Consider the following 24416-nt stretch of genomic DNA (forward strand, 5'->3'; position numbering starts at 1 on the left):
CAGAAGTATTGTATCATAAGAAATTAGTCCTAGAAAGAAAGACTAAATCCAGTTCACTGATTTCCAGACTCTTTTGTGTGTGGTGTTATCAGTGGTGGCATCACTGTTCAACAGAAGCTTCCACAGAAGGCCAGTAAAGCTGATCAAAGTTTTGCTGTCTGGTGGAAGCAGAGAAAGGGGGCCTGGAACTCCTTTAGCATTTGGCCTCCCTTGCTCTTTCAAAGCACTTCCAAGAATTCCTAAGATTCTAAAGAAAACAGTTTGATAAATACTAATCTAATCTGTTTTTTACATAGTGGAGGAAATCAGGTCTAAACACTTGCCCGAAGTCACTGCACTAACTGAGGCACAACCTGGCTAGAATGCCTTAAATGCCTTGATTGGTTATTAATTAGTGCTTAAGAAATTTTGGTTATTTACAGAGTATGAATTGAGAAGTTTGGTATGTTCTTTGCTACCTCTAAATCTATTCCCAGTTCCTCATGTATTCAGTTCTGGGGTAGGGAAAGAATTCAGAAGCCTCTGTCAAGAAGGTCTGGGTGAGACCCCTTCCTGGGCCAGAATTTTCAGAGATCAGATTGGCAGGTGTAAGCCACGGCAGGAAGGAAACTGTTACACTGTGGGTAGTGGGAAGCCTCCCAAGACAGGCTACCCCAAATTTTACCTTGGTTTGGCCATGTATGTGGATGATTTTGTAGATACTCTCTGCCTGTGTCATGTTTGCTAGAGCTGAAAATTGATGCAGATGTGAACTTTTTTTTTTTTTCCTCCTCAACAGCTCTCAAAGAAAGTGAACAACATAGAGACAGGTTGGGCCTTGGGGGCCACCTTCCACCTGCTGCAGTCCCTGGGCATCTCTCACTGAGGCCAAGCCCTTCTTCTGAGGACTGCATTCTCCAACAACCTTTCTAAAAGTAGAAGAAAGGACTCAATCATGTTCTGAGCCAGTCTGAGGATAGCCTGGCCTGAAGCCCTGCAGCTGGATTCATCAGGTAGAAGGGGCTTTTGGACGCAAGTCTTGCCCTTGAGTCTAGAGATTTGGGACTCATTAAGTTTATACATTTAATGTGAACTGTTGACCTAACCACTCTGCTTGCACAGCTGGCACCAGAATCTAAAGGTTTGAGATTCTTCGTGTGTCACAAAGCCAAAAGCGCTTTGGAACTTAACCTTGGAGAGCCTAGGGACAGGTCCTTGGGAACCAAAGAAAAATCTCATTTCAACCCTTTGAGTGCCTCATTCCTTTGAACATACTCTATTTCCTCTTCCATGTTAAACTAAGCCCACTGATTGCAGTCTCATGCGATGTCAACACCAGTATTTTTCTCCTCCTCATACACATTGCTGTGTCCCGCCTTTATTTCCACCCAGCTCCCCTAAAAAAGAGAAAGAAGAAAATACCTGCTTTTGCTTTTCATGTGTAACTCAAGGGGGGAAAAAGGTAACGAATCTGAAATTATGTGATCCTGCTTTCCGCCATTTCCAGCCAGACAGCTGAGAGGCATCCTAAATCTTGGCCAGACGGGAGGGCAGCTCCTAGCTGTGCAGACCCCATCTTAGAAACGGAGGACAGCCAGTCTCTAAGGACAAGGTTTGGGAGGGGTGGCTTCCTTGAATAGACCACCCTCTTTAATCAACTTTTAATCGACACCCTGGGATTAACTACCACATCCAACTTCACAGGACTGTGTGTGTTCAGCACCCATACTTCCTCCCAAGCTAATGCATTTAATTTCTCATCCTAAATGTGTTTTCTTTGTATTTCTAAGATCTGGCCTCTAGATTTTGGGCACAGCTCCTTTCAGGTTGTCCTTTAATTCTCCATTATTTAGCAGTACCTCTTACTGCCCTGGTGCTGATCATTTTAGCTAACTTCCTGTAAATTGTTTGCCTAGTTCCACAGTTTCTGAGATCCTTTTTGGTGGTACCTAACATTTGATTTGGTTGGACATTTGGGCCCACATCAGTACGGTGGATTTTCTTTCTGAGTTTGAGTGTTCAGAACTCTTGATTCTATTAATTATTTTCCCTGAAAGTCATTATCTTGTATATATATATATATATTTTTTTTTTAACATGACCATTATCTGCTGCTTCTCTACCCACTCGAGTGCTCTTGGACTTGAAAGATCTTTCTAAAATCTGTCTCTTTTGCCTTGGCTCCTTGCCTCCAGCTTTTTCCCAGTACAGTTTATATAAATCTCCCCAAACTTGTAGCCTTCACAGTAGACTCTTTCAGATCCTTCAGAAAAGATGGTAATATACCTGGCCCTCACATCAGCTCCTGGGGAACCTTATTTTTTAGTCTTTCCATTGAGTCAGTATTTGACATCTGGTATGTGCAAGTAACTAGGCAAATTTCCATATCTTCATCCCCCAAATTTTAGTTATTTTTAAATACATTGTGGAATTCCTTCAGATTTTTCCAACTTTTACTATACTGAAGTCACCTTTAATACCTGTTGTCTTTCTCAAAAATGCTACATAATGAAATAATAGAATCTTTAGGATTAGGAACAGCCAAAGTTCAAACCCAATCTTATGCCCATTGAAGAGTTCCCTCAACATATCTGACTGGTTATCATTCAGCTGCTGTTTAGGGATGTGTTCAGAAGCTCGCTCACTCCATTTTTAGACTACACTGATGTTTAAAAGAAAATCCCCTTTATATTGAGCTCAAATTACCTGTCTTCTCAGTGGTCTGAGTTCTGCTCTAATCCCTCCTTCCACAGCCTTTCAGTCCTTTGAGGAAGCTCCCAAGTCCTTTATGTCTCTTCTTTAACATACCGTATGGCTTCTAGACCCATCTTTATCCAAAAAATAGGGTGTTAGAACTAGTCATCATACACTAAATGTTGTTTCATATGATCAGGGAGAGAGACCGTTTCCTCTAGTAGAAACCAACTTGTTTTCCGAGAGGTAAACTGTGTTCACTGGACTCGTCCAGCTTGATGGGCCCAGAGAGCGAAGATCCCGTGGCGCTTACCAGCACAGCTTGTCTCCGAAGCCTGTGAACGCGGGCCGGGTACTGTTCGGCAACTCCTGTGACCATCCCCGGTACCTTCAGAAATCTTGGGTAGATGCAGTAAAATTCCAGAAGTGTATCTACATATATTCTGATTATCTTGATGAGAATATCTAGAGAATTAATTTATCCATTTTAGGAGCAGTTTGGAATGAGAATTTTTATTACTTAGAAAAACCAATTTTTCTATAATTATCCTTATTTCCCCTTAGTGTACCTTTTGGGCCTCTTGTTAAGGGGTCCTACAGAATCTAATATTGCTGGTTGTTCCCTCTCTATAAATGTGTTTTTAATGTTTCTAATACTAAGGACATGGCCAGGCACGAGCGGATGTTCTGTGTTTGTTACCACCATCACTATCGTACGAAGAACATCCTCTGTGGGCCGTGGAGGTCCTTGCAAAGTGTGCCTTAAATTCTTCCTGTCTTGCCGGATTTGGTTCGCGCACTTGCAGAGTCCATGATATCCCTACCTGGGTGGGCTACCTTTCTATATTTTGTTTAAAATGACCTTTTTTTCCCCTACAGTGACCTTTCTGGACTCTGCCTGTACTCACATGGCTTTTCACGGTAATTGCCCTATTCCGTCTGGGCACATTTCTCCTGAGATCCCAGGAAGGTTCATGCTGTCACTTTTTTAGCATCTTAAAAATATTCTGCTTTTGCCTGTAAAGCTACCCCTGTGGTAACAGATTTCTCATTCCTTCAAAAATTATTCTAAAAATAGCTTAGTTTAGCCCAAAAGCAGACTGTTTCTTCTCATTTCATCTTCAAATCAGACTTTTGGGCAAGGTGTTTTTTACAGTGTACAAATCCAGTGGATGCACAAATCTCTTTAAAAGGATTCTCTAGTACTGTGAAGTGAGGTTTTTCAAAAACCCAAAGCAAGATACCCCTTCCCTGGCAAGTCAGCCACCCGTCTGCAACCATACGTGAACAGATTCTGCTGCTAATTGAATTTCCTTTTTGACCTGGTTCCTTTTGTCAGACCTGTGCAATTAAATTATTTATTGTTTTATTACAGAACAGCCAATAGTGTCCCAGAGAGAAACCATAAATAAAATTGAAACCTGGTGCTGTGATAAGGAAATAATTAACATTAATAAGATTTCTTTTTCAGAAAGTCCCGTGCGCACCTTTAACAAAGGTTAAAGTAATTTATGTTTCATCTGCATTGCGTTAGGAATTTTAAAACAGCAATTTTAACAAAAATGCATGAATTTGGTATTTTTAATTTTTATCTTCATTAGAAGGCAATTGTGTAAGTTTATGACTGGCATTAAAAAGAATTACATTAATCTTTTTTTATTATATAAGTTCCTGGTGTACAGCTTTATAATTTAACATCCGTATACACTACAAATGATCACCACTACAAATCTAGTCATCGAACAGTTGACCTCCTCCTCCTCTGGTAACCACTAGTCTGTTTTCTGTGAGGTGGTTTTTTGTTTTTTGTTTTGTTTTGGTTTGGTTTGGTTTTATTTTGTTTGTCCTTTTGTTGAGATTCCCCATGTAAGTGAAACTGACTTTTCTCTACTACATGTGATCTTTGGCTTCTTTGTGGTAGGTTAATTGCTTTGATATGTGTGGGTTTATTTCTGGACGCTCAGTTCTGTTCCATTTGATCTCTGTCTGTTTTTGTACCATACTGTTTTAGGTACTACACCTTTGTAGACTAGTTTGAAATTAGGGAGTGTGACATCTTTGTTCTTCTTTCTCAAGACTGCTTTGGCTATTCGGGATTTAATGTGGTTCCACACAGAGTTAAGAATCATTTGTTCTAGGGGCGCCTGGGTGGCTCAGTGGGTTAAAGCCTCTGCCTTCGGCTCGGGTCATGGTCCCAGGGTCCTGGGATCAAGCCCCGCATCGGGCTCTCTGCTCGGCAGGGAGCCTGCTTCCTCCTCTCTCTCTCTCTCTGCCTGCCTCTCTGCCTACTTGTGATCTCTGTCTGTCAAATAAATAAATAAAATCTTTAAAAAAAAAAAAAAAAGAATCATTTGTTCTAATTCTGTGTCCTATGCTGTTGGAATTTAGAGAACTACTGCATGGAGTCTAGAGATTGCTTTGGGTAATGTGGAGTTTTTAGTAATATTATTCCAACCCATAAGCACAGATTAGCTTTCCATTTGTGTGTTCAGTTCCTCAGTGTCTTTGCTGTTTAAGCATCCAGATCTTTCACCTCATTGATTACATTTATTTATAGGTATTTTACTCTTTGTGATGAAATTGTAAATGGAATTGTTTCTTTCTTTTTTTTTTTTTTTTAAGATTTTATTTATTTGACAGAGATCACAAGTAGGTAGAGAGGCAGGCAGAGAGGAGGAAGCAGGTTCCCCCCCCCGAGCAGAGAGCCTGATGCGGGGCTCGATCCCAGGACCCTGAGATCATGACCGTAGCTGCAGGCAGAGGCTTTAACCCACTGAGCCACCCAGGCTCATTTTGTTTTTTAAATGAGATTGTTTTCTTAACTTCTGGCGCTTTGTTCTTACTGTTTGGAAACACTAGTTTGGAAACACCAGTTTCAGTGTATTAATTTTATATCCTGTAACTTTACTGAATTTATTTTTAGTACCGACAGTTTTTTGATGGAGTCTTTAGGGCTTTCTATATACAGTATCATGTCATCTGCAAATAGTGAGTTTTACTTCCTGACTTGGCTGCTTTTTATTTTTCTTTCTTGCCTAATTTCTGTAGCTGGGACTTACAGTACTATGACGGATAAAAGAGGTGAGAATGGGCATTCTTGTCTTGTTCCTGTTCTTAAGATGAAAGGCTTTCAGCTTTGTACCTTTAAGTATGATGCTAGCTAAAGGTTTGTCCTATATGGCCTGTATTATGTTGAAGTACATTCCCCATTCCCTAATATGCCCACTTTGTTGAGAATTTTTAGCATAAATGGATATTGAATTTTGTCAGATGATTTTGTACATCTATTAAGATGATAAAATGACTTGTCTTTCCTTCTGTTAACCTATATAATTGATTTCCGTAGGTTGAACTCTCCTTGCGTCCCTGGAGTAACTTAATTATGGTGTATGATCCATACACCATAGGCTCCCTGCTGAGCGGAGAGCCTGATGCGGAGCCCCATGCGGGGCTTGATCCCAGGACCCTTGAGACCATGACCTGAGCTGAAGGCAGAGGCTTTAACCCACTGAACCACCCAGGTGCCCCTCTATGATCCTTTTTAATGTATTATTAGATTTGTTAATATTTTGTTGAGGAGGACTTTTGCATCTGTGTTCATCAAGGATGAACCTATAAATTTTGGCCTATAAATTGTGGTATCTTTGCCTGGTTTTGTATACTGGCCTTATACATTGCATTTGGAAGCTAATCCTCTTTTGGAAGATTGTGAGAGGTATTAAATCTTCCTTAAAAGTTTGGTAGAATTTGCCAGGGAAGCTGTTTCTAGACTTTGGTTTATTGGGAAATTTTTAATTTACGGTTTCAAATTTTCTTACTAGTAATCAGTCTATTCATATTTTGTTTTTTCATGATTATTTTGGAAGGTTGTACATTTCTAAGAATTTATTCATTTCTAGGTTGTCCAGCTTGTTGGCATGTAATTGTTCAGTGTCTCTTAGGATCCTTTGGATTTCTGTGGTAAATAAATTCAGTTATACTAACTACTTCTCTTTACTTTCCGATTTTGAGTCTGATCTTACTTTTACTTGTTTAGTCTACTGAAGATTTGTAGATTTTATCTTTTCGAAGAACCAACTCTTAGTTTCATTCATTGTTTGTCTTTTGTCTCTGTTTCTGCTTTAATCTACCTTCCACTACTCTCAGGCTTTGTTCTTTTTCTAGAAAGTTCCTTTAGATGTAAAGTTATGTTGGCAATCTGATATTTTCCTTGTTTCTTCAAGTGGGCATGAATTTCCCTCTTAGAACTGCTTTTGCTACATCTTCTATATTTTGGTGTCACATTTTGGTTTTCATTTGTCTCTAGGTTTTTTTATTTCTCTTTTATTTCCTTGATGACACACTGGTTGTTCAAAAGCACATTATTTAATCTCGTATTTGTGCCTTTTCCCATTTTTTTGTAATTAAGTTATAGTTGTATACCATTGTGGTCTAGTTTCATACCAGAGATGCTTGATAGAATTTCCATTTTCTTTAATTTGTTGAGTCTTGGTTTTTGGCCTGATTTATTCTTGATAACATTCTACATACACTTAGGAATGTGTATTCTACCTTCTAGATGGAATGTTCTGAGTATGTATGTTATGTCCATGTGGTATAAAAGTCCAGTGTTTCTGTATTGATTCTACTGTCTGGATGAATTATCTATCGACAGGAGTGGGATATTAAAAGTCTCCTACTATTACCATATTGCTTTATCTCCCTTTAGGTCTGTTAGTATCTGCAAACATCCAACGACTGAGCCACCCAGGTGCCCCCTAGTCTTTGTTTTAAAGTCTGATTGGAGTATAGCTAATCCAGCTTTCTTTTTATTTCCATGGAGTATCTTTCTGTCCATTCCATTTTCAGTCTGGGTAAGTCCTGCAGTATCTCTTATAAGTCGTAGATGTGTTTTTTTGCCCACACAACCAGGCACTCTCTGTCTTTTGATTGGCAAATTTAGTCCATTTTCATTTAATTATTGGTAGGTATATTCTTACTGACATTTTGTTGTTTTCTGTTTATTTAATTCTCTGATCTTCTTTCACTGCTCCCTTGTGGTCTGATGGCTTTCTTTAGTGTTCTGTTCAGATTCCTTTCTCATTTTCTCATTCTACTTATATTTTCCCCTTGTGGTTACCATGAGGTTCACATAAAGTATGTGGTGTAAATAGCAGTCTGTTTCAAGTTGATAGCAACTTAATTTTAGAAATCTTCTCTTTTATAAATCCTCCCTCAAAAATGAATGAGACAGCACCTTAGCAATTTTTCTTTCAGTAATAAAAAGTCTTTTCAACCAAATCACAGTAGTCTTTCTTTGGGTTTTTTTTGTTAGCTTGACTGATATGCCCTCCTCACAGCAAATTATCTATCACTCATGATTTGGGGTCCACAGGCCCATAAAGCAGAAGAGAAAAAGAGACAAGAAATCTAATGTAAAGCAAATTTATTAAATCTTGAAAATATGTGACAGTCTTCAGAAAAGATGTTCATTTTTCTTCAACAGAATATCCAGAAGGGGAACATTCATTTGCTTGCAAAGGCTATAATCTGTTCCTGGAGAAAAATGAAATAAAATGAATGATACTTGGACTCTGTTAAGGTGTGATGGCAAGTGAAAAAATATTTTAAAATAATATATAGGAGCGCCTGGGTGGCTCAGCTGGTTAAGCATCCAACTCCTGATATCAGCTCAGGTCTTGGTATCAGGGTTCTGAGTTCAGGGCTCCATGCTGGCAGTGGAGCCTACTTAAAAATAAAATACCCAAAGTGATTAAAGCAAAAACTTAGCAAAAGTCCCAGACAAATGCTCCTCTCAAAAGTCCCTCCAAAATGTCTTTAAATGGAAGTTTCTCAAGAAAGAAGCTGGCCAAGCAGCAAAAAGAGTTTAAGCATCTTTTTTTAAAAAGATTGTATTTATTTATTTATTTGAGAGAAAGCAGCAGATTGCACCGAGTGCAGAGCCTGATGCAGGGCTTGATCTCATGACCCTGAGATCATGACCTGAGCCAAAATCAAGAGTTGGACACTAAGCTTAACCAACTGAGCCACCCAACTGCCCCTAAACAATCTTTATCTTTAAAAGTACCTATTCACTATTTTAAGCCCTCCCTCATGTAAAGTTACTGCTTAGATGTGGGCTCTACCCCTGAGCTCAGCAAGTTTTTTGCTCATAACCAATGGGGGAGGTATTCCTAAAAAGGTAATTTTACAGCCAAGAAAATTAATTCAAAGAAATTAAGAGTCATTGGCCAAGTCCTTCCTCAGTGAGCAAGACTCCTGGAGAGCGGTGAGTGACCTTACTTTGAGTGGAGACACTGCATTTGTGGCCTGCAAGCCCCATGTCCGGAGCAGCACCAGCGGAGCGGCCCTGGTGGAGTAAAGCCTTTTCAGTAGGTCAGTAGCAGCCAGAAGAGCAGTGTTGTGACGCTGTCGATCTGTTTCATAACCTGTGAGATGGCTCATAGAGCCTGGAGGAAGGAGGAAAGTTGTAACTCTCTGATCTTACAATGAAGCTGTTCCCCAGTAAGCCAGACACACTGATGCCTACCACATCTGGCTCTGGAGGGGCATTCTGGAGCCCGATCTTCCCTGACTGTATGACCTCCGGAACTTCTGAGGCACCTGAATCCTTACCTAAGTCCTTCCCGTTGAAGGCTGCAGCACTGAGGTGACGGACCAAGCTGGAGACATCCCCGAAGCCCATGTTGACACCTTGTCCTGCAAGTGGATGGACTCTGTGTGCTGCATCCCTAAGAGGAAAGCAGAGCTCAGGTACGGCCTCCTGCAGCACAGTGAGAAGACAGCCCTGCCCCGTCGTCATCTTACCCGATGAGAGCCAGCCGCGGGCGGACGTACTCGGCAGCATGTCCCAAGCCAAGTGGAAACAGCACTCGGCTTTTGGCATCCACCCGGGCTACACTTGGGGGCATCTGGCGAGCGGAAACCTTCGTGGGCTTCAGAAAGGCGACAGCAGACTGCAGCAGGCTGCCCGCCGCGTCGATGAGGTCCGTGTGGTTGGCATCACTCCACTGAGCCGCATCAGCCACAAACAGTAGAGATTCACCAGTGATGAAAAGGGAAGTAAAAAATTCACCAAGAAAACCCATTTTATCACTAAAGCCAAGTATTAATAGTACCTAACAAGCCTAGACTGATGTAGACCACAGGTGGCACACCCCGTAAGCAAAGGCAAAAAACACAACTTCCTACCTTTCCCAACAGGTTTTAGAATCAAGCCAAACTGCCCCCGAGCTGCCCCTGCCCACCTGTGGGCGTCCACCCTGCCCTGCACTTCACCTTAACCCTCCAAAACCATACAGCAGCCACAGCGGAGCTCATTCGACGACATCCTCGCCCCTGCCTTTCCTCCCTGTGCTTAGAACGTCCTTCTAATTCGCCGGGATGACCCCTCGGAGCACCAAGAAGCTGTGATCCTCCCTCCAAACCCTCCACTGTGTGTTTCCCTCCTCTGTGCTTCCGTTAACATCCTGTGATTACTTTCACCAGTTGTTGCTTCAGTAGCTTCCTCCATCACTAGACTGTGAGCTTCCTGAAAGCAGGACTGTGTCTCATCTGTCTGCCTCCAGACTCCCACCTAGAAGGCGCACGGGACGTGTCCATGATTGCCCTGCAGAAGCCCGTGGCAGGAGCACATGCGAACTGACAAGCAGGGCAGCCTTCACCATCTGCCTTGGAAGCCACTTAGTGTGTTCAGTTCCTGTCACTCCTGTTGCTGCTCTAGAGCAGGGAAGCCCAAGTTCTTCAGTCTAAACGACTGGAAGTCACTAGTGAGGTGGCAGTTTGGTGGTTAAAATCACAGGTTCGGGCGCCTGGGTGGCTCAGTGGGTTAAGCCGCTGCCTTCGGCTCAGGTCATGATCTCAGGGTCCTGGGATCGAGTCCCGCATCGGGCTCTCTGCTCAGCAGGGAGCCTGCTTCCTCCTCTCTCTGCCTGCCTCTCTGCCTGCTTGTGATGTCTCTCTGTCAAATAAATAAATAAAATTAAAAAAAAATAAATAAATAAAAATAAAATAAAATCACAGGTTCGAGGGGCCAGCCTGACTGCCAAACCCAGCCTTACCCCCCAGCTCTCTGACCTTGGGCAGATAGCTACGAGCATGGTAACAGCGCCCTCCTCGATGGGTCACGGCATTAAATGGACAGGTGCAACCCTTCGCCTGTGCATAGCACATAGTAAGTGTTCAGTGAATCTTACTGATTGTTACTATTCGTTGAATTCAGATATATGTGGTGCTTAAGCTCCGAAATTACTGCTGCCAACACTGAAGGCTATCTACTCCAGAATAATTGTTACCATTTGTTGAGCACCTACAATATACTAGGTGTGCTCCACGCATCTTACATCAATTCTCTCATTTGAAAAATCTTTAGGCTCGGGGTGCCTGGGTGGCTCAGTGGGTTAAAGCCTCTGCTTTCGGCTCAGGTCATGATCCCAGTGACCTGGGATTGAGCCCCGCATCAGGCTCTCTGCATGGTGGGGAGCCTGCTTCCCTTCCTCTCTCTCTGCCTGCCTCTCTGCCTACTTGTGATCTCTGTCAAATAAATAAAAATATAATCTTTTAAAAAAATAAATAATAAAAATCTTTAGACTTTTATTATTGTTATTAAACCCTGAGAGGCTGGTGATACTATTTCCATTTCCTAGAAGATTAACAGGCAGAAGCAGTATTAAACCCATGTGTCTACAAGACTTTCTCTTAAGCTCCCTGCTAAACTGTGCTCAGCTCCTTTAAGAACATGTCTAATGAATCAGGCTTCCAAGGTTCAGGTACTTCAAACCTAGTACAGCTATTCAGAATTAGTCAAGTAGTTACAGCTTCAGAAAAAAGGGCCAATGCTAACTACTGCCCAAGCAGCTGTTACAGTCAGCGCAGCAGCAGCCCACAACCGTCAAAAAAGCACAGAAGTTATTGATTTGCGCTGTTTTGCATTTCCCTGAATGCCCTCCCGTCCACATAGCCCAGATCAAAACCTACAGATACTATAGGGGCTGCTGGTTGGTTATTCCTTTTTCCTTCATCAAAACCACATTTCTGTATCTCCCTGCAACCCAGCAGGACATGCTCATACTCACGAAGGCAGAGTTAACGGTATCCACGAACTTCTCTTCATCCATGCCGACGAGCTCCGCTGCATGTTCATGGGATGTGGACCAGACCAAGGAACTCAAGGTGTCTGAGAGCTGCGTCAAATGAACATCAATAGTAGAGCGCCTGCATGGCTCAGTCGGATGATTTCGGCTCAGATCATGATCTCAGGGCTGGGAGATCGAGCCCCAGGCAGGGCTCTGTGCTCAGCAGGGAGACGGCTTGAGATCCTCTCCCCACGCCCCTCCCCTCACTTGCAAGCACCCAGGTCCAAAAAAAAAAAAAGAACATCAATAGTAAGGGCAAGACTTCTGTTCTTGGGAGCTCTCAGGCTTGAAGGGAGTAACGGGAAACAAGGGGAAACAAAGTTAGCCTGGGCATATTCCCTCGAAACCAGAAAAAGACTGACAGAAGATGAAGCCCTAAGAGAGGAAGGCTGGGCGCGCTGAAGCAGACTGATCCGCTGGAAGGACTTCTTACCGGGAGCAGAGCAATGGGCCCCGACGGAAGGAATCTCTGCCAAGCTACGTTGTTTTCTGTGGCCTACGACAGAGGAAGCATTCTCACAAAAAGGACTTAGTACCCACAGAACACGAGCGGGGGCCCCAGCTGGTGGGCTCAGGCTCTCACCTCCGACAAGTGCAGAGTAGCCACGACAGCAGACTGATCGTAGCTCCAGCTGACATTCTGAATCCCAGCAGCCTGCCGCACGCCTGAGTTGTGACCATCTGCACCAATCTGCGTGGAAACGAGTCTGTCAAGTCTTAAAACTCCTTAATACCCGGAACTGTTGCAGAAGTGTGTCTCTGTCCCCTTCAGTTCTCTCTAGTTCCAACTCTCGTTCACAAGCTCGGTGGCGGCGGTGGGCAACCTGTCATCACGCCCACCTCACTCACAGCCCCTGGAGGGGGCAGCCTTACCTATGGAACCCCAGTGTCAACTAATGGACCAAAGCTGGACCTCAGCCCATGAGGTGCCAGCCATAGGTTAACTTGGCCAGATTCTCTTGATATTTGACCTAGAAGTTAACGAGGCAGGCACCGGAGCTGAACAGTCCTGCTGGAAGGTTAGGAATGGCTGCCCAACAGAAGGGGAAGCTGGCGCCTGGCGCACAGAGAGAGAGAGAGAGACAGGGGAAGCGTAGGAGGTGAAGGGACTCCAGGACTCCCGCGAGGGCAAGAACCACCTCCACTGCGGCTGCTGTTCCCGCGCCCCTTTTCTTTCAAGACCTAAGATGGTCCAGGAGACTGCTTCCTATACCCAATTTATTTTTTTTCCCCCAAGATTTTATTTATTTATTTGATAGAGATCACAAGTAGGCAGAGAGGCAGGCAGAGAGGATGGGGAAGCAGGCTCCCTGCTGAGCAGAGAGCCCGGTGTGGGGCTCAATTCCTGGGCCCTGGGATCAGGACCTGAGCCGAAGGCAGAGGCTTTAACCCACTGAGCCACCCAGGCGCCCCTCTATACCAGATTTAAAAGACCATCTTGAGTTGGCCTGAGTGAGTACTGGTCCTAATAACCAAAAGCTTTGCCCAAAATTATAGCTTAAATCTAAAACGAAAGACCCTAGAGTCTAGGATAAGCTATGGATACTCAAGACCCCTGGCAAGACAAGAATTTTCAACTACCAACAATTTAGTCTGGAGGGTGCTGCCGTCACCTAGGGTAATATGAACCCAAGGGCTGGAGCCCGCCATGGTGAAGGGATGAGGCCAGGTACAGCCGACCGCTCCGCTCCTGTAGAGAACCGTCACCCGGTCTAGGAGGTCAGAGAGAGAAAACAAAGCATCAGAAAGGCCCCCCACATGGGCTGAGGCAAAAATCGTACCTAAATCTAAAGCGAGCTCTAAGGATAGCAGTCTCCTCGTCTACTCGTGAACAAGAACAGTAAAATCTACAAAATAACTCCTGTAATAAATGCTACAGTCTGAGAGCTGATAAATGACAGGGCCACAGGGATAAGTCAATGTCGTAAACAAATAAGTAAATAAATAAATACTCAGCCCTCACCGAATGACCAGCCCAGGGATTCTCTCTTCTCATCCCCACACTCCTGCTCTTCTAGGTTCACTCTGTGCCTAAGTGATGCCACATGCTTTCAGAATCAACAGGGTGGGAATGCCAGGGGCTCAAAGAAGTTCGAGATTTCCTAAGACTTTTCTTGCCACTGGAAATAATTTTACTTTTCTGATTGTAAAGATGATACGCTTTTGAAGTATGAACAACAAAGGAAGATTTTTTTAAAGATTTTATTTATTTATTTGACAGACGGAGATCACAAGTAGGCAGAGAGGCAGGCAGAGAGAGAGAGAGAGGGAAGCAGGCTCCCTGCTGAGCAGAGAGCCCGATGTGGGACTTGATCCCTGGACCATGAGATCATGACCTGAGCCAAAGGCAGAGGCTTTAACCCACTGAGCCACCCGGGCACCCCAACAAAGGAAGATTTAAAAGGGACGGAAAACATTACCCGTAATCATACCACTTAAGAGGCAACTCCAATTAAAGCTTTTCCATACAGCTTTCCAGATTACTTCCTATGCATACAGATGCATATGCACACACAGGATATGACCTACTTTTTTCACCAATGTTATGGAACATGTTTCTAAGTGACTAAATATTTGGTCTAAATTATCTTTAAAAGTTGCACATTAAGTGGGGCACCTGGTCGGCTCAGTCATTAGAGCACAGGACTCTCGATCTCAGGGCTGTGAGTTCAGGCCTCATGCTGGGTATAGAGATTTCATAATAATCTGATAAGGAATTTATATTCAGAATATATAAGGAACTCTTCTAACTCAAAAAGAAAAAGATGTTCCAGTTTTTAAATGGGCAAAAGATTCTGAATTGTTATTTCACTAAATGGCAAACAAGCAGAGGAAAGATGGGAAATACAATCAAAACTACAGTAAGAGGGGCGCCTGGGTGGCTCAGTGGGTTAAAGCCTCTGCCTTCGGCTCAGGTTATGATCTCAGGGTCCTGGGATCGAGCCCCGCTTTGGGCTCTCTGCTCAGCAGGGAGCCTGCTTCCCTTCCTCTCTCTCTCTACCTGTCTCTCTGCCTGCTTGTGATCTCTGTCAAATAAATACAATCTTAAAAAAAAAAGAAGAAAACTACGCTAAGATACCATTTGTCACTGGGATGGCTATAATAAAAAAACAAAAGGAAAGTAAGCGTTGGCAAGGATATGGGGCAATTGGTGACCTTATATATTACTGGTGGGAAAGTGAAATGCTGCAGCCTCTCTGAAAAAGTTCAGCAGTTTCTGGAAATGTTAAACACAGAATACATGACCCAGCAGGTCTACTCCTAAGTATGCACCCAGAACAAATGAGACCTATGTCCCTGCAAAGACTTGTACCAAATGTTCACAGCGTTATTCACAACTGCCAGAAAGTGGGAACAACCCACTGTCCGTCAACTGAAGAATGGATGAACGAAATGCAGTATATTCACACAAAGGAATACCATCTGGTGATAAAAAAGAACGGACTACTAACACAGGCGGCAACATGAATGGATATCAAAGATACGCTCGGTGCAGCAGCAGACATAAAAGAACACACTGTGTATGATTCGACCTATATGAAATGTCCAGAAGAGGCAGATCCCGAGAGACCGAAAGTAGACCAGTGGTGCCAGGGGCTGCGGTTGGGAAGGGGGAATGCTGTAAGCAGACCTAAGATTTCTTTCTGAGGTGACAGAAATGTTCTAAAATGATACTGTGACTGTGGCCTAACTCTGTAAGTACACTAAAAACCACTGAATTGTACACTTAAAATGGGTGAATTTTATGGTATATAAATTATTCCTGAATAAAACTGTTATTTTTATTCCTGAATTTAAAAAAAAGAAAAAACCCTAAGATATCTAACAGAGGGTTCCTTTACGGTGGATATTCAATCTCCATAAAAGGGATTCTTTTTTCCAGTAAGTCCCAGAAAAATTCTAGAGCAGTTCACCGTGCAGGGTAAAAGAAGACGTAAGAAGTGGGAGCCTCACCTGACGCGGCCTCCAGCTGCTTGGTGAGAGCGCGCATGATGACGTCATTCTCCACTATGTAGCCCATGTCATCCAGATTATCCTTATCGAACATTATCAGCGCCTCTGAGCAGGCATCCCAGACCTGGAAACACCGAAGGAAAGTCTGTATTATAACCCAAGGAAGAGAAAATGTCAGAAACAGTGCTGCCTTCCACAAGTGACAGAAGCAGGAAAATCACAATGTCAGTTCCCCAGGTAGGAGACAGAAGAGAAGAAACTTCTCTTGAGAATGCTCCCCACTCCCTTAGACTGAATGGGAAGTTCCTGCTTCCACACGAAATATGGAGAATATGGATTCCAAGATACAGAAAAGAAGATGGACAATCAAGATTATTTTGCCAGAAGTAATAAAGAAGGCACCTGCATTCGCCGAAAGGCTCTGTATCTCATGTTGCAGATGTGGTCCCAGGCACCAAAACCTACAAAAGAAAGGATCCATGTACAGGCCGGAGCAAGTTCATGCGACACAGCCCTCCTGGGCTCTGTCTGTTGAACCTGTGAAGTAAGAGATTGTTTTCAGCATTCTCCAATGACAGAAAAATACTCTCATTTTTTCCTGTTTGATGCTAGGAGTTAAACTACTCTGTTCCCAAATTCAGATTATACAGCATGAAAAAAGACCCAGCTTTCATGATCAAAAAGTCAGATCTGGGGCGCCTGGGTGGCTCAGTCAGTTAAACGTCCAACTCGGTTATAGCTCAGGTCGTGACCTCAGGGTCGGGAGACTGAGCCCCACATCAGGCTCTGCACTCTGTGGGGAGTCTGCTTGAGAGTATCTCTCCCTCCGCCCCCCACCAAGTATTCTTTTTAAAAAGTCAAATCATATTAAAGTTAGGGAAATAAAAAAGGAAACCAAACCTGGATTTTTTTCATCATCCTACAGAAGTTAGAAACTCTCTGGGGTGCCCGGCTGGCTCAGTTAGAAGTGCATAGCAACTCTTGATCTCGGGGGTCTGAATTTGAACTCCACAGTGGGTGGAGAGATTACTTAAAAATAAAATCTTAACATTTTTTTTTAAAAGACAGTCTTTTAAACTTTTTTTTTTTAAACCCATAGCACTGAACAGATTTATTCAGTGTGGACACAGTGAGCCAGACACAATTCTAGGTACTCAACATAAAGTGTGAAACCAAAGTTCCTCTGCAACTAATATTCTGGTTGGAGAGATAGAGAGTAAAAAAAAAAAAACAAAGACGTAATACATTGTCAGGTTAGTACTAAGTGCTACAAAGAAAAATAAAGGAGTATAAGGGGCTAAAAAGTGATTGGAAGAGTCTAATTTTTGACAGGGCGGTTCTAGATAGGGGAGTAACCTCTGGCAGAGACCTACAGACCGTTTTCTAATGAGTTCCATGTGCACACACTGATTTACACTCAAAAGCATTTAGCATCCAAACTCCCTAGATCCCAAGAGGGCTGAGTCTGGGAATAAAGAGGGTATTTCTACTGGAAACCAATGGTCATAATTAGTTCATACAGTTTCAATTCCACCAATTCATAATGACCCAACATCACAAACGAAGTCTGCGTGATGAACCCACATGTCCCGAGGACATCTTCCTCAGCCTGGGAGGGGACACTGTAATGGGGCCTCATCTTCAACGATGCACAAGATTACCACACCAACGCCCTCCTCACAGGATGCTCCAGAGCCTCTGCCCTATGGGACACACTGGAAAGCCGGGAGAGACAAGAGGCTGGTTCTATGCAAGATCTACTCACTACTGAGAAGGGTTGCAGAGCCAGGGGAAATGGAGCTGACTCTGTTGCTGTAAGTTTCTGGCAATTTCTCCCATACTTTCTTTGGACCTGCTTCTAGCAACAGGATTTTCTTGTCACTGAAGTGAATATCATGTCCTTAAAAAAAAAAAGAGAGAGAGAGAATCAACATTTTATATCATAGTGGGAAAATCAGAATTTCTTCCCTTTCTCACTTCTAAGAGAAGCACGAGATTAACTAATTGCTTTGTCCTTAGCATACAAGTTTCTCACATGGCACACAAAAAGGAAACACCATATAAAATCCGAAGCAGTAGCTTATACCACTGTTTCAACCATGTGAATCACCCTGTCCATGGCTGCCCGGGTTTCTCTTAACAGTCCAACACCTGCCATGTGCAAAGCAAATAATGACAAAGTCACAAGGAGCCAGGAGAGCTCCCTAGGTAGGAAGACCGAAGTAAAAGAGAAAGGCTGAAGTATTTAGACACCAGATTTTTTTTTTTTTTAATTGCCAACTGTTTATTCAGGCCCCGCACAGGTGACCAGTGACATGCAGTTTGCCTGGGCCCACGGCAGACTGACCTGCGCCGCCAGTCCTGCTGGCCAGCAAAGGAGTTCTCAGAGGAGGCCTGTGCGAAGGGTACAGGCCCTGGGGGAAGAGAGGGGGGGAAGGGCAGGGCCCAGTGTCCAGGACACCAGATATTTCTAAGGTTTAAACTGTTAAGTCACTAAAAATTACAAATTGTGTTCAACAGAAAAATGGAATATTTAATAAGCGAAATTTGTTGTGGCTCTCGAGATTGAATCAAAGATAAAGAATTATTTGTAAAAGAAAAGGAGCCCCCCAAATACATCAATTGTACCTATAAATTTGGTCCTCAAACACTGGTATAGAGAAGTAAAAAGGGGACCTGGGGACTTCGGTACTGGGTGCCTGCAGCCCAGACAGACACAGGCCCTCCACCGTGTCCCAGGGAAGGACACAGACACGGTAAGCAGGGAGCTGCTGCAGCCAAGAAAGGAGAAAAAAATGTGACAGGATTATTAGAGAGAAAAGACGTAGGTTTTTACTTAGTAATGATGACAACCCCACATTTTTTGTTACCTAAAGAAGAGTGGCATTATTTTAAGATGCAACTAGGGAGGAGTGTGAAAGTCAAGGTCACTCTGGTGAACAGGCCATGAGCTGCACCAAGACGACCAAGTTTACATGCCCCCCTCCCCCACCGCCATGCGGCTCCAGAGGCCTGCCTTCTGGTCCATCACCCACCTCTTCCCTTCCAGGGTCTGCTCCACCCGAATGCCCTCCTGACCGCCTCCTCCCCTCCCCGGCAGGGCTATTTACAAATCTATCTCATTTGCTACACTGTAAATTCCCTGGGGGCAGGAACCATTGCTTTTGCTATGGCTAATATTCCCAGGACAAACTTGGGATCTCCTCAATCCGTAGATACCCAACAGACATTTTTGTTAAATGACAGACAAGGGAACTAACAGGACTAAAATACAGTCAGGTTCAATTATTTTATTTTTTAGCTATTTAACATTTTAGAAAACTCAGCTGGAGAAAAAATACTACAGAATGCAATTTACAGATAACAATGTGAGAGGGAAATACAGATATTTCAAGCCTGAAACATACTCTTGTGGGTTTGTAGAACAATCAGGGGAAACAAAGTGACTTAAGGGGAAACCAGAAGAGCCTACTGAAAAACTTGCACTTTTAAAGCAGCTGCTAAAATTTAAGTGCTCGCTGACTGCGCGCCTGGGTGCCTGTCATTAAGCATCTGCCTTTGGCTCAAATCATGTTCCCAGGGTCCTGGGATGGAGCCCCATATCGGGCTCCCTGCTCAGCGGGAAGCCTGCTTCTCCCTCTCCCACTCCCCTGCTTGTGTTCCCTCTCTCGCTGTTTCTCCCTCTGTCAAAGAAAATCTTAAAAATAATAATAAAGTGGACATCGGAATAAAAAGTAAGGTTGATCACCATATAAACTACTGACAATATTCTCTGGGATACAGGCTGTGATGATCAAGGGGAAACATTACACACACAATATCTCGACAAGCTCAGAGTTTACTTGACTCCAGAGAAAACACTCCCAATGCCACACCTGCCTCTGAAAGGCTGAGATCTGCCCAAGGTCCCAGATGCTTTATAGGACAACAGTGAGGCTTGCTCACTGAATAATTCACATGAAAGATTCCAGTGGCACCTGGGTGGCTCAGTCATTAAGCATCTGCCTTCGGCTTGGGTCATGATCCATGATCAAGCCCCACATCAGGCTCCCTGCTCACTGGGGAGGCTGCTTCTCCCTCCCACTCCCTCCGCTGGTGTTCGCTTGTACACTCCCTCTCTCTCTGTGTGTCTTTGTCAAATAAATAAATGAAATCTTTAAAAAAAAAAAAAAAAAAAAAAAAACCAAACCTTCCAGAGTTTTAACTTTCACATTTAACGTTTATTATTTTCTCTGCTTTTTTAGGAAATTGGCCCGTGTGTGAATTTTCTTTTGTTAACCTGTGTTTGGTAGTTTGGACATAGAGCAGAAACTGTCACAACCCAGTGCACTCTGGCTCCTGACTTTTCTTTTGTAGACTTACACCAAGAAGCCTGCGTTCTAACTGTTTAAAAGTCAGTCTTGACTTTGAGGATTTACACTTCTGTGGAAGAGATGGAAAAAAGGAACAAGTGCAGTACAGAATTCTCTGAGTTTGTAAAAGAAAGCACTGCTGCTCTGCCTCCTTGAGGCATTGAAGAGCATTAAGATGAAGAATAAACACGGTGGGGCGCCTGGGTGGCTCAGTGGGTTAAAGCCTCTGCCTTCAGCCCACATGGGGCTCTCTGCTCAGCGGGGAGCCTGCTTCCCCCGACCCCCACCTGCCTCTGCCTACTTGTGATCTCTGTCAAATAAATAAATAATCTTTAAAAAAAAAAAAAAAAGAAAAGAAAAAACAAGGAAGGAAGAAAGTTAAATACAAATATTAACACTAAAGTTTTAGTAAGGCTAGAAATTTTTCCAGGTACATATCATACAAAATTATATAAAAAGTTGGCGAGACCTGGGTGCCTCAGTTGGTTAAACGACTGCCTTCGGCTCAGGTCATGATCCTGGAGTCCTGGGATCAAGTTCTGCTTTGGGCTCCCAGCTCCATGAGGAGTCGGCTCCTCCCTCTGACCTTCCCCCTCTCATGATCTCTCTCACTCTCTCTCTCAAATAAATAGATAAAATTTTTTTTAAAAAAGTTAAGAAGTAAAGTCACTATAAGAAAATTCAGTTCTTCCGCTGCTTCTTTCTCAAAGTGTGGCCTCCCGGCATCCACTCTGCACGCATCTGTAGGAAGTCCAAGCTCCTCAGCCCCACCTCGATAAACCCAATTAGTCACTGCAAGCGAAACCTGGAATCCTCAATTTTGAAACAGGCCCCACAAACTGGTAATGGGGGACTGTCTTCAAGGAGAACCAGGCAGTAAAAGTAAAAAATGGAAGTCTCACTTTACATCCTTCACAGTGTATGCCCGATACCCTTGGTATTTCAGAACACAAAAACCCTTTTGAATTTTCTGTACGTGCCTTATTCAACACCTCCAAAGAAAACAAACACTCCAGCTGATTCTTAAATGCACTCAAGCTTGGGAACCACTGTTTTAGCCCAGTGGCCAGTAGGTACAACCAAAATGGCTGTCAGGAAGCAAAGGTATGTATACCTGCCAGAGAGCTGTGTGTCTCAAAAAGGCTTTTTATCTCCCAATTACCAACTTTTGCGTGCAAGCTACTTAACCTGAGTTTTAACTTTCTTGTCTGCACAATTTACAATCAAGACTGTAGAGAGTAAGTAGATGCAACATGTGTCAATCAGACTACAATTAAAAGATTATGACACAGAGCAGCTGCTTCTGCTCATGAGTCCTGTCACCTTGCTTCAATAAAACCACCTTTTAGCACCCCCCAAAATTATGAGGATTAAGTAAAAATGTTATGCAAAATAGTTTTTCTTAAAGATTTCATTTATTTATTTGACAGAGATACGGCGAGAGAATACAAGCAAGCAGAATGGGAGAGGGAGAACTAGGCTTCCGTGGAGCAGGGAGCCTGATGCGGGGGTTCCATCCCAGTGCCCTGGGATCATGACCTGAGACGAAGGCAGATGCTTAACGACTGAGCCACCCAGGTGCCGCTATGCAAAATACTTTAAGAGATGCCTATCCATAACAAGTACTCAATAACTGATGACTATGTTTTTTATAATGACTTTGAGACTCAAGCCAATTAGCTCCTACAAAGCATTGTTTCCCACCAGTATCCCAAAAGGGAGACACCCTAGGGGAGATGTGGCTGTCATACCTTATTCTTAAGTCAACAAAGACTTTTATATTATTAGTGATCTTTAATTTGTGAGGTCAGAAAATTCAGATCCAATTTCTGCAAGTCACTATACAATTGTTAAAACCATGGGCGCCTGGGTGGCTCAGTGGGTTAAGCCGCTGCCTTCGGCTCAGGCCATGATCTCAGGGTCCTGGGATCCAGCCCCACATTACGCTCTGCATTCAGGGGGAATCTCCTTTTCTCCCTCTTCCTCTGCCTCTTCTCTCCCCACGTCCGCCCCCTATCCTATGCACGCAAACGCTCTCTCAGATAAATAAATCTTTTTTAAAAAGGGCATAAGAACTGGAGTTTGGTGACCTGTGTTCAAGTTCTCAGTCTAATACTACCAGTTGGCTGTTAAGACTCTGGTCCTTAGGGGAGCCTGGGTGGCTCAGTCTTTAAGCCTCTGCCTCTGGCTCAGGTCATGATCCCAGGGTCCTGGGATGGAGCCTGGCATCGGGCTCTCTGCTCAGCGGGAAGCCTGCTTCTCCCTTTCCTACTTCCCCTGCTTGTGTTCCCTCTCAGTCAAATAAATAAATAAAATCTTTTAAAAAACAAAAACAAAAACAAAACACTCTGGTCCTTACTTAACCTTGCTAAGCAAGTTTACTCACATAAAATATGAAAAGAGTATTTATATCACAGTGAAGTGAACCACACTAAAGTACATATGTAAAAGCAAAGTCCTCACCTCACCTTACACAAAGTTTAACTCCAAGTGGATCACAGACTTAAATCCAAAAGCTAAAACTACAAAACTCTTAGAACACAAGAATGAATCTTCATGACTTTGGGTTAACTAATGATTTCTTAGATATGACACCAAAAGTGTAAGTGGTAAAAACCTGACAAGTTGAACATTATCAAAATTAAAAATTTCTGTTTCAAAGGACACCGCCAAGAAAATGAAAAGGCCACCCATAAAATGAGAAAATATTTGCAAATCATTTAGCTGTTAAAGGACCTGTCCCCTGACTAAACAAACAATCAAACAAATACAACTCTTAGAACTCAATAATAAAAAGACAAATTGCCCAAAATGGGCAAAGGGAGGTGTCTAGCTGGCTTAGTTCACAGAGCATGCAACTCTTGATCATGGGCTCCTGAGTTCAAACCCCACAATGGAAAGAAATTACTTTAAAAAATCAAAATAAGATGGCAAAGATTCTGAACAGGCATATCTTCAAAGAAAAACAAATAAGCATATGAAAGGGTATTTGACATCATTAGTCATTAGGGAGATTCAAATCAACCCAGGAGACACCACTTCACACCCATCAGGATGACTCTAAACAAAAGTACAAGAGTGCTGTGCAGGACATGGAGAAACTGGCCCCCTCACACAGCTGGTGGGAATGTAAAATGGTGCAGCCACCTTGGAATACCATTTGGCAGTTCTTCCAGAGTTACCATGTGTGTTACCCCGCAATTCCACTCCTAGAAATGGATATATTCAAGTAACCAAAAATGTATGTTTACACTAAACCCTGTAACAACAATAATAACATTATTCAAAACAGTCCGGAAGTGTAAACAACCCAAACATCCGTCAACTAATAAATGCATAAAGCAAATGTAGGACATCCACACCACGCAGAATTACTCAACCGTAAAAAGTACTGGTGCACACAACTTGGATGAACCTTTAAGATATTAAGCAGAATCCAAGTATATGAAAATGTCAGGAAGAAGCAAATCTGTAGAGACAAAAAGTTCACAAGTGGTTGCCTAGGGCTGAGGAGCTTTGGGGGAAAATGGGCAGTGAATGCTAATTGGATCCTGTTTCTTTAGGGGGTGATAAAAATGTTCTAATATCCATGGTGATGATGGATGCACAACCTGCTAATATACTAAAAACCACCGTATGCTTAAAGGGGTGAATCTTACGGTATGCAATTATATCTCAAAGAAGTTACTTTCTAAAAGAAACGAAACGCCTAGCCCGATACAATGCCTGATAACTTACAACCGTGTCCGTTCCTAAATAACAACCGGCAGGATTTAGCATGATTCCTAAGGACCCACCCACTTTTGACCCTTCGGAACCCAGAAGGACCAAGCGCTTGGCGTGGGGCTCCTCTCGGCAGGGAAAGAGCGCAGGAGCTCAGGGCTCCCACGGTCCTCACAGTTGCTCCACGGCCGCCCTCCCCGCCAATACCGCCTGGAGCTCCGCTTACCCAAGGCACAGGCCATGGCGGTACCCACCAGGCCTCCGCCCGACACCACCACATCGTACAGCGTGTCTGCCTTGGCGCCGGACCACCTCCGGCAGGACAGCAGCGGGCCTCTCCCAGCCGCTGCAGGGGCAGCCCTCCACCGGCTCACAGCCAGGCGGGCCGCCATGGTGCTGACCTGCAACGTACTTGCGCACCACTAGGCCCTCCTTTTGCTGCGCTTCCGGAACAGAGCTCTCCAATCACTAGCTGCTTCCGCCCCGGCCTCAGAGCCGGAAATAGAACCCGCAAAGACTAGGCCAATCAGAAAATGACTCTTGCCAACTTGGGCGGGAAAGATCAGAAGCTTCCTGGGAA

General features: G+C 43.6%; 2 protein-coding genes and 1 long non-coding RNA gene across 10 annotated transcripts in view; 2 read left to right on the forward strand and 1 right to left on the reverse strand.

Moving 5' to 3' along the window:
* ENTPD5 (ectonucleoside triphosphate diphosphohydrolase 5 (inactive)) overlaps positions 1 to 4340 on the forward strand; it is a 49634-nt gene extending 45294 nt beyond the window's left edge. For all 7 annotated transcript variants that reach the window (XM_059182834.1, XM_059182837.1, XM_059182833.1 and 4 more), the window contains one exon: positions 779 to 4340. In XM_059182834.1, the coding sequence (XP_059038817.1) occupies positions 779 to 865 (87 nt within the window). In that variant the 3' untranslated portion in view covers positions 866 to 4340. The remainder of the gene's footprint in view (positions 1 to 778) is intronic.
* A 3741-nt stretch (positions 4341 to 8081) lies between these two features.
* Positions 8082 to 24274, reverse strand: COQ6 (coenzyme Q6, monooxygenase). Of its 2 annotated transcripts, none has more exons than XM_059182850.1 (12): positions 24063 to 24274; positions 17527 to 17661; positions 16164 to 16222; positions 15762 to 15885; positions 13389 to 13519; positions 12391 to 12498; positions 12241 to 12303; positions 11748 to 11855; positions 9511 to 9683; positions 9289 to 9404; positions 8956 to 9122; positions 8082 to 8208 (listed from the first exon to the last, which is right to left on the reverse strand). In XM_059182850.1, exons 1-12 carry the CDS (start codon positions 24226 to 24228, stop codon positions 8179 to 8181), a joined length of 1380 nt encoding a protein of 459 aa, XP_059038833.1. In that variant the 5' UTR covers positions 24229 to 24274; the 3' UTR covers positions 8082 to 8178. The 2 variants fall into 2 exon arrangements, with proteins under 2 accessions (XP_059038833.1, XP_059038832.1); XM_059182849.1 differs by having other exon boundaries at positions 9481 to 9683.
* Positions 9919 to 11260, forward strand: LOC131836890 (uncharacterized). Its single transcript, XR_009355840.1, has 2 exons — positions 9919 to 10474; positions 10696 to 11260. It is a non-coding gene; the product is annotated as an uncharacterized LOC131836890 (long non-coding RNA).
* Positions 24275 to 24416: the final 142 nt, after the last annotated feature.

Source organism: Mustela lutreola, chromosome 7 (genome assembly GCF_030435805.1).
Source record: "Mustela lutreola isolate mMusLut2 chromosome 7, mMusLut2.pri, whole genome shotgun sequence".
Classification (NCBI taxonomy): Eukaryota; Metazoa; Chordata; class Mammalia; order Carnivora; family Mustelidae; genus Mustela; species Mustela lutreola.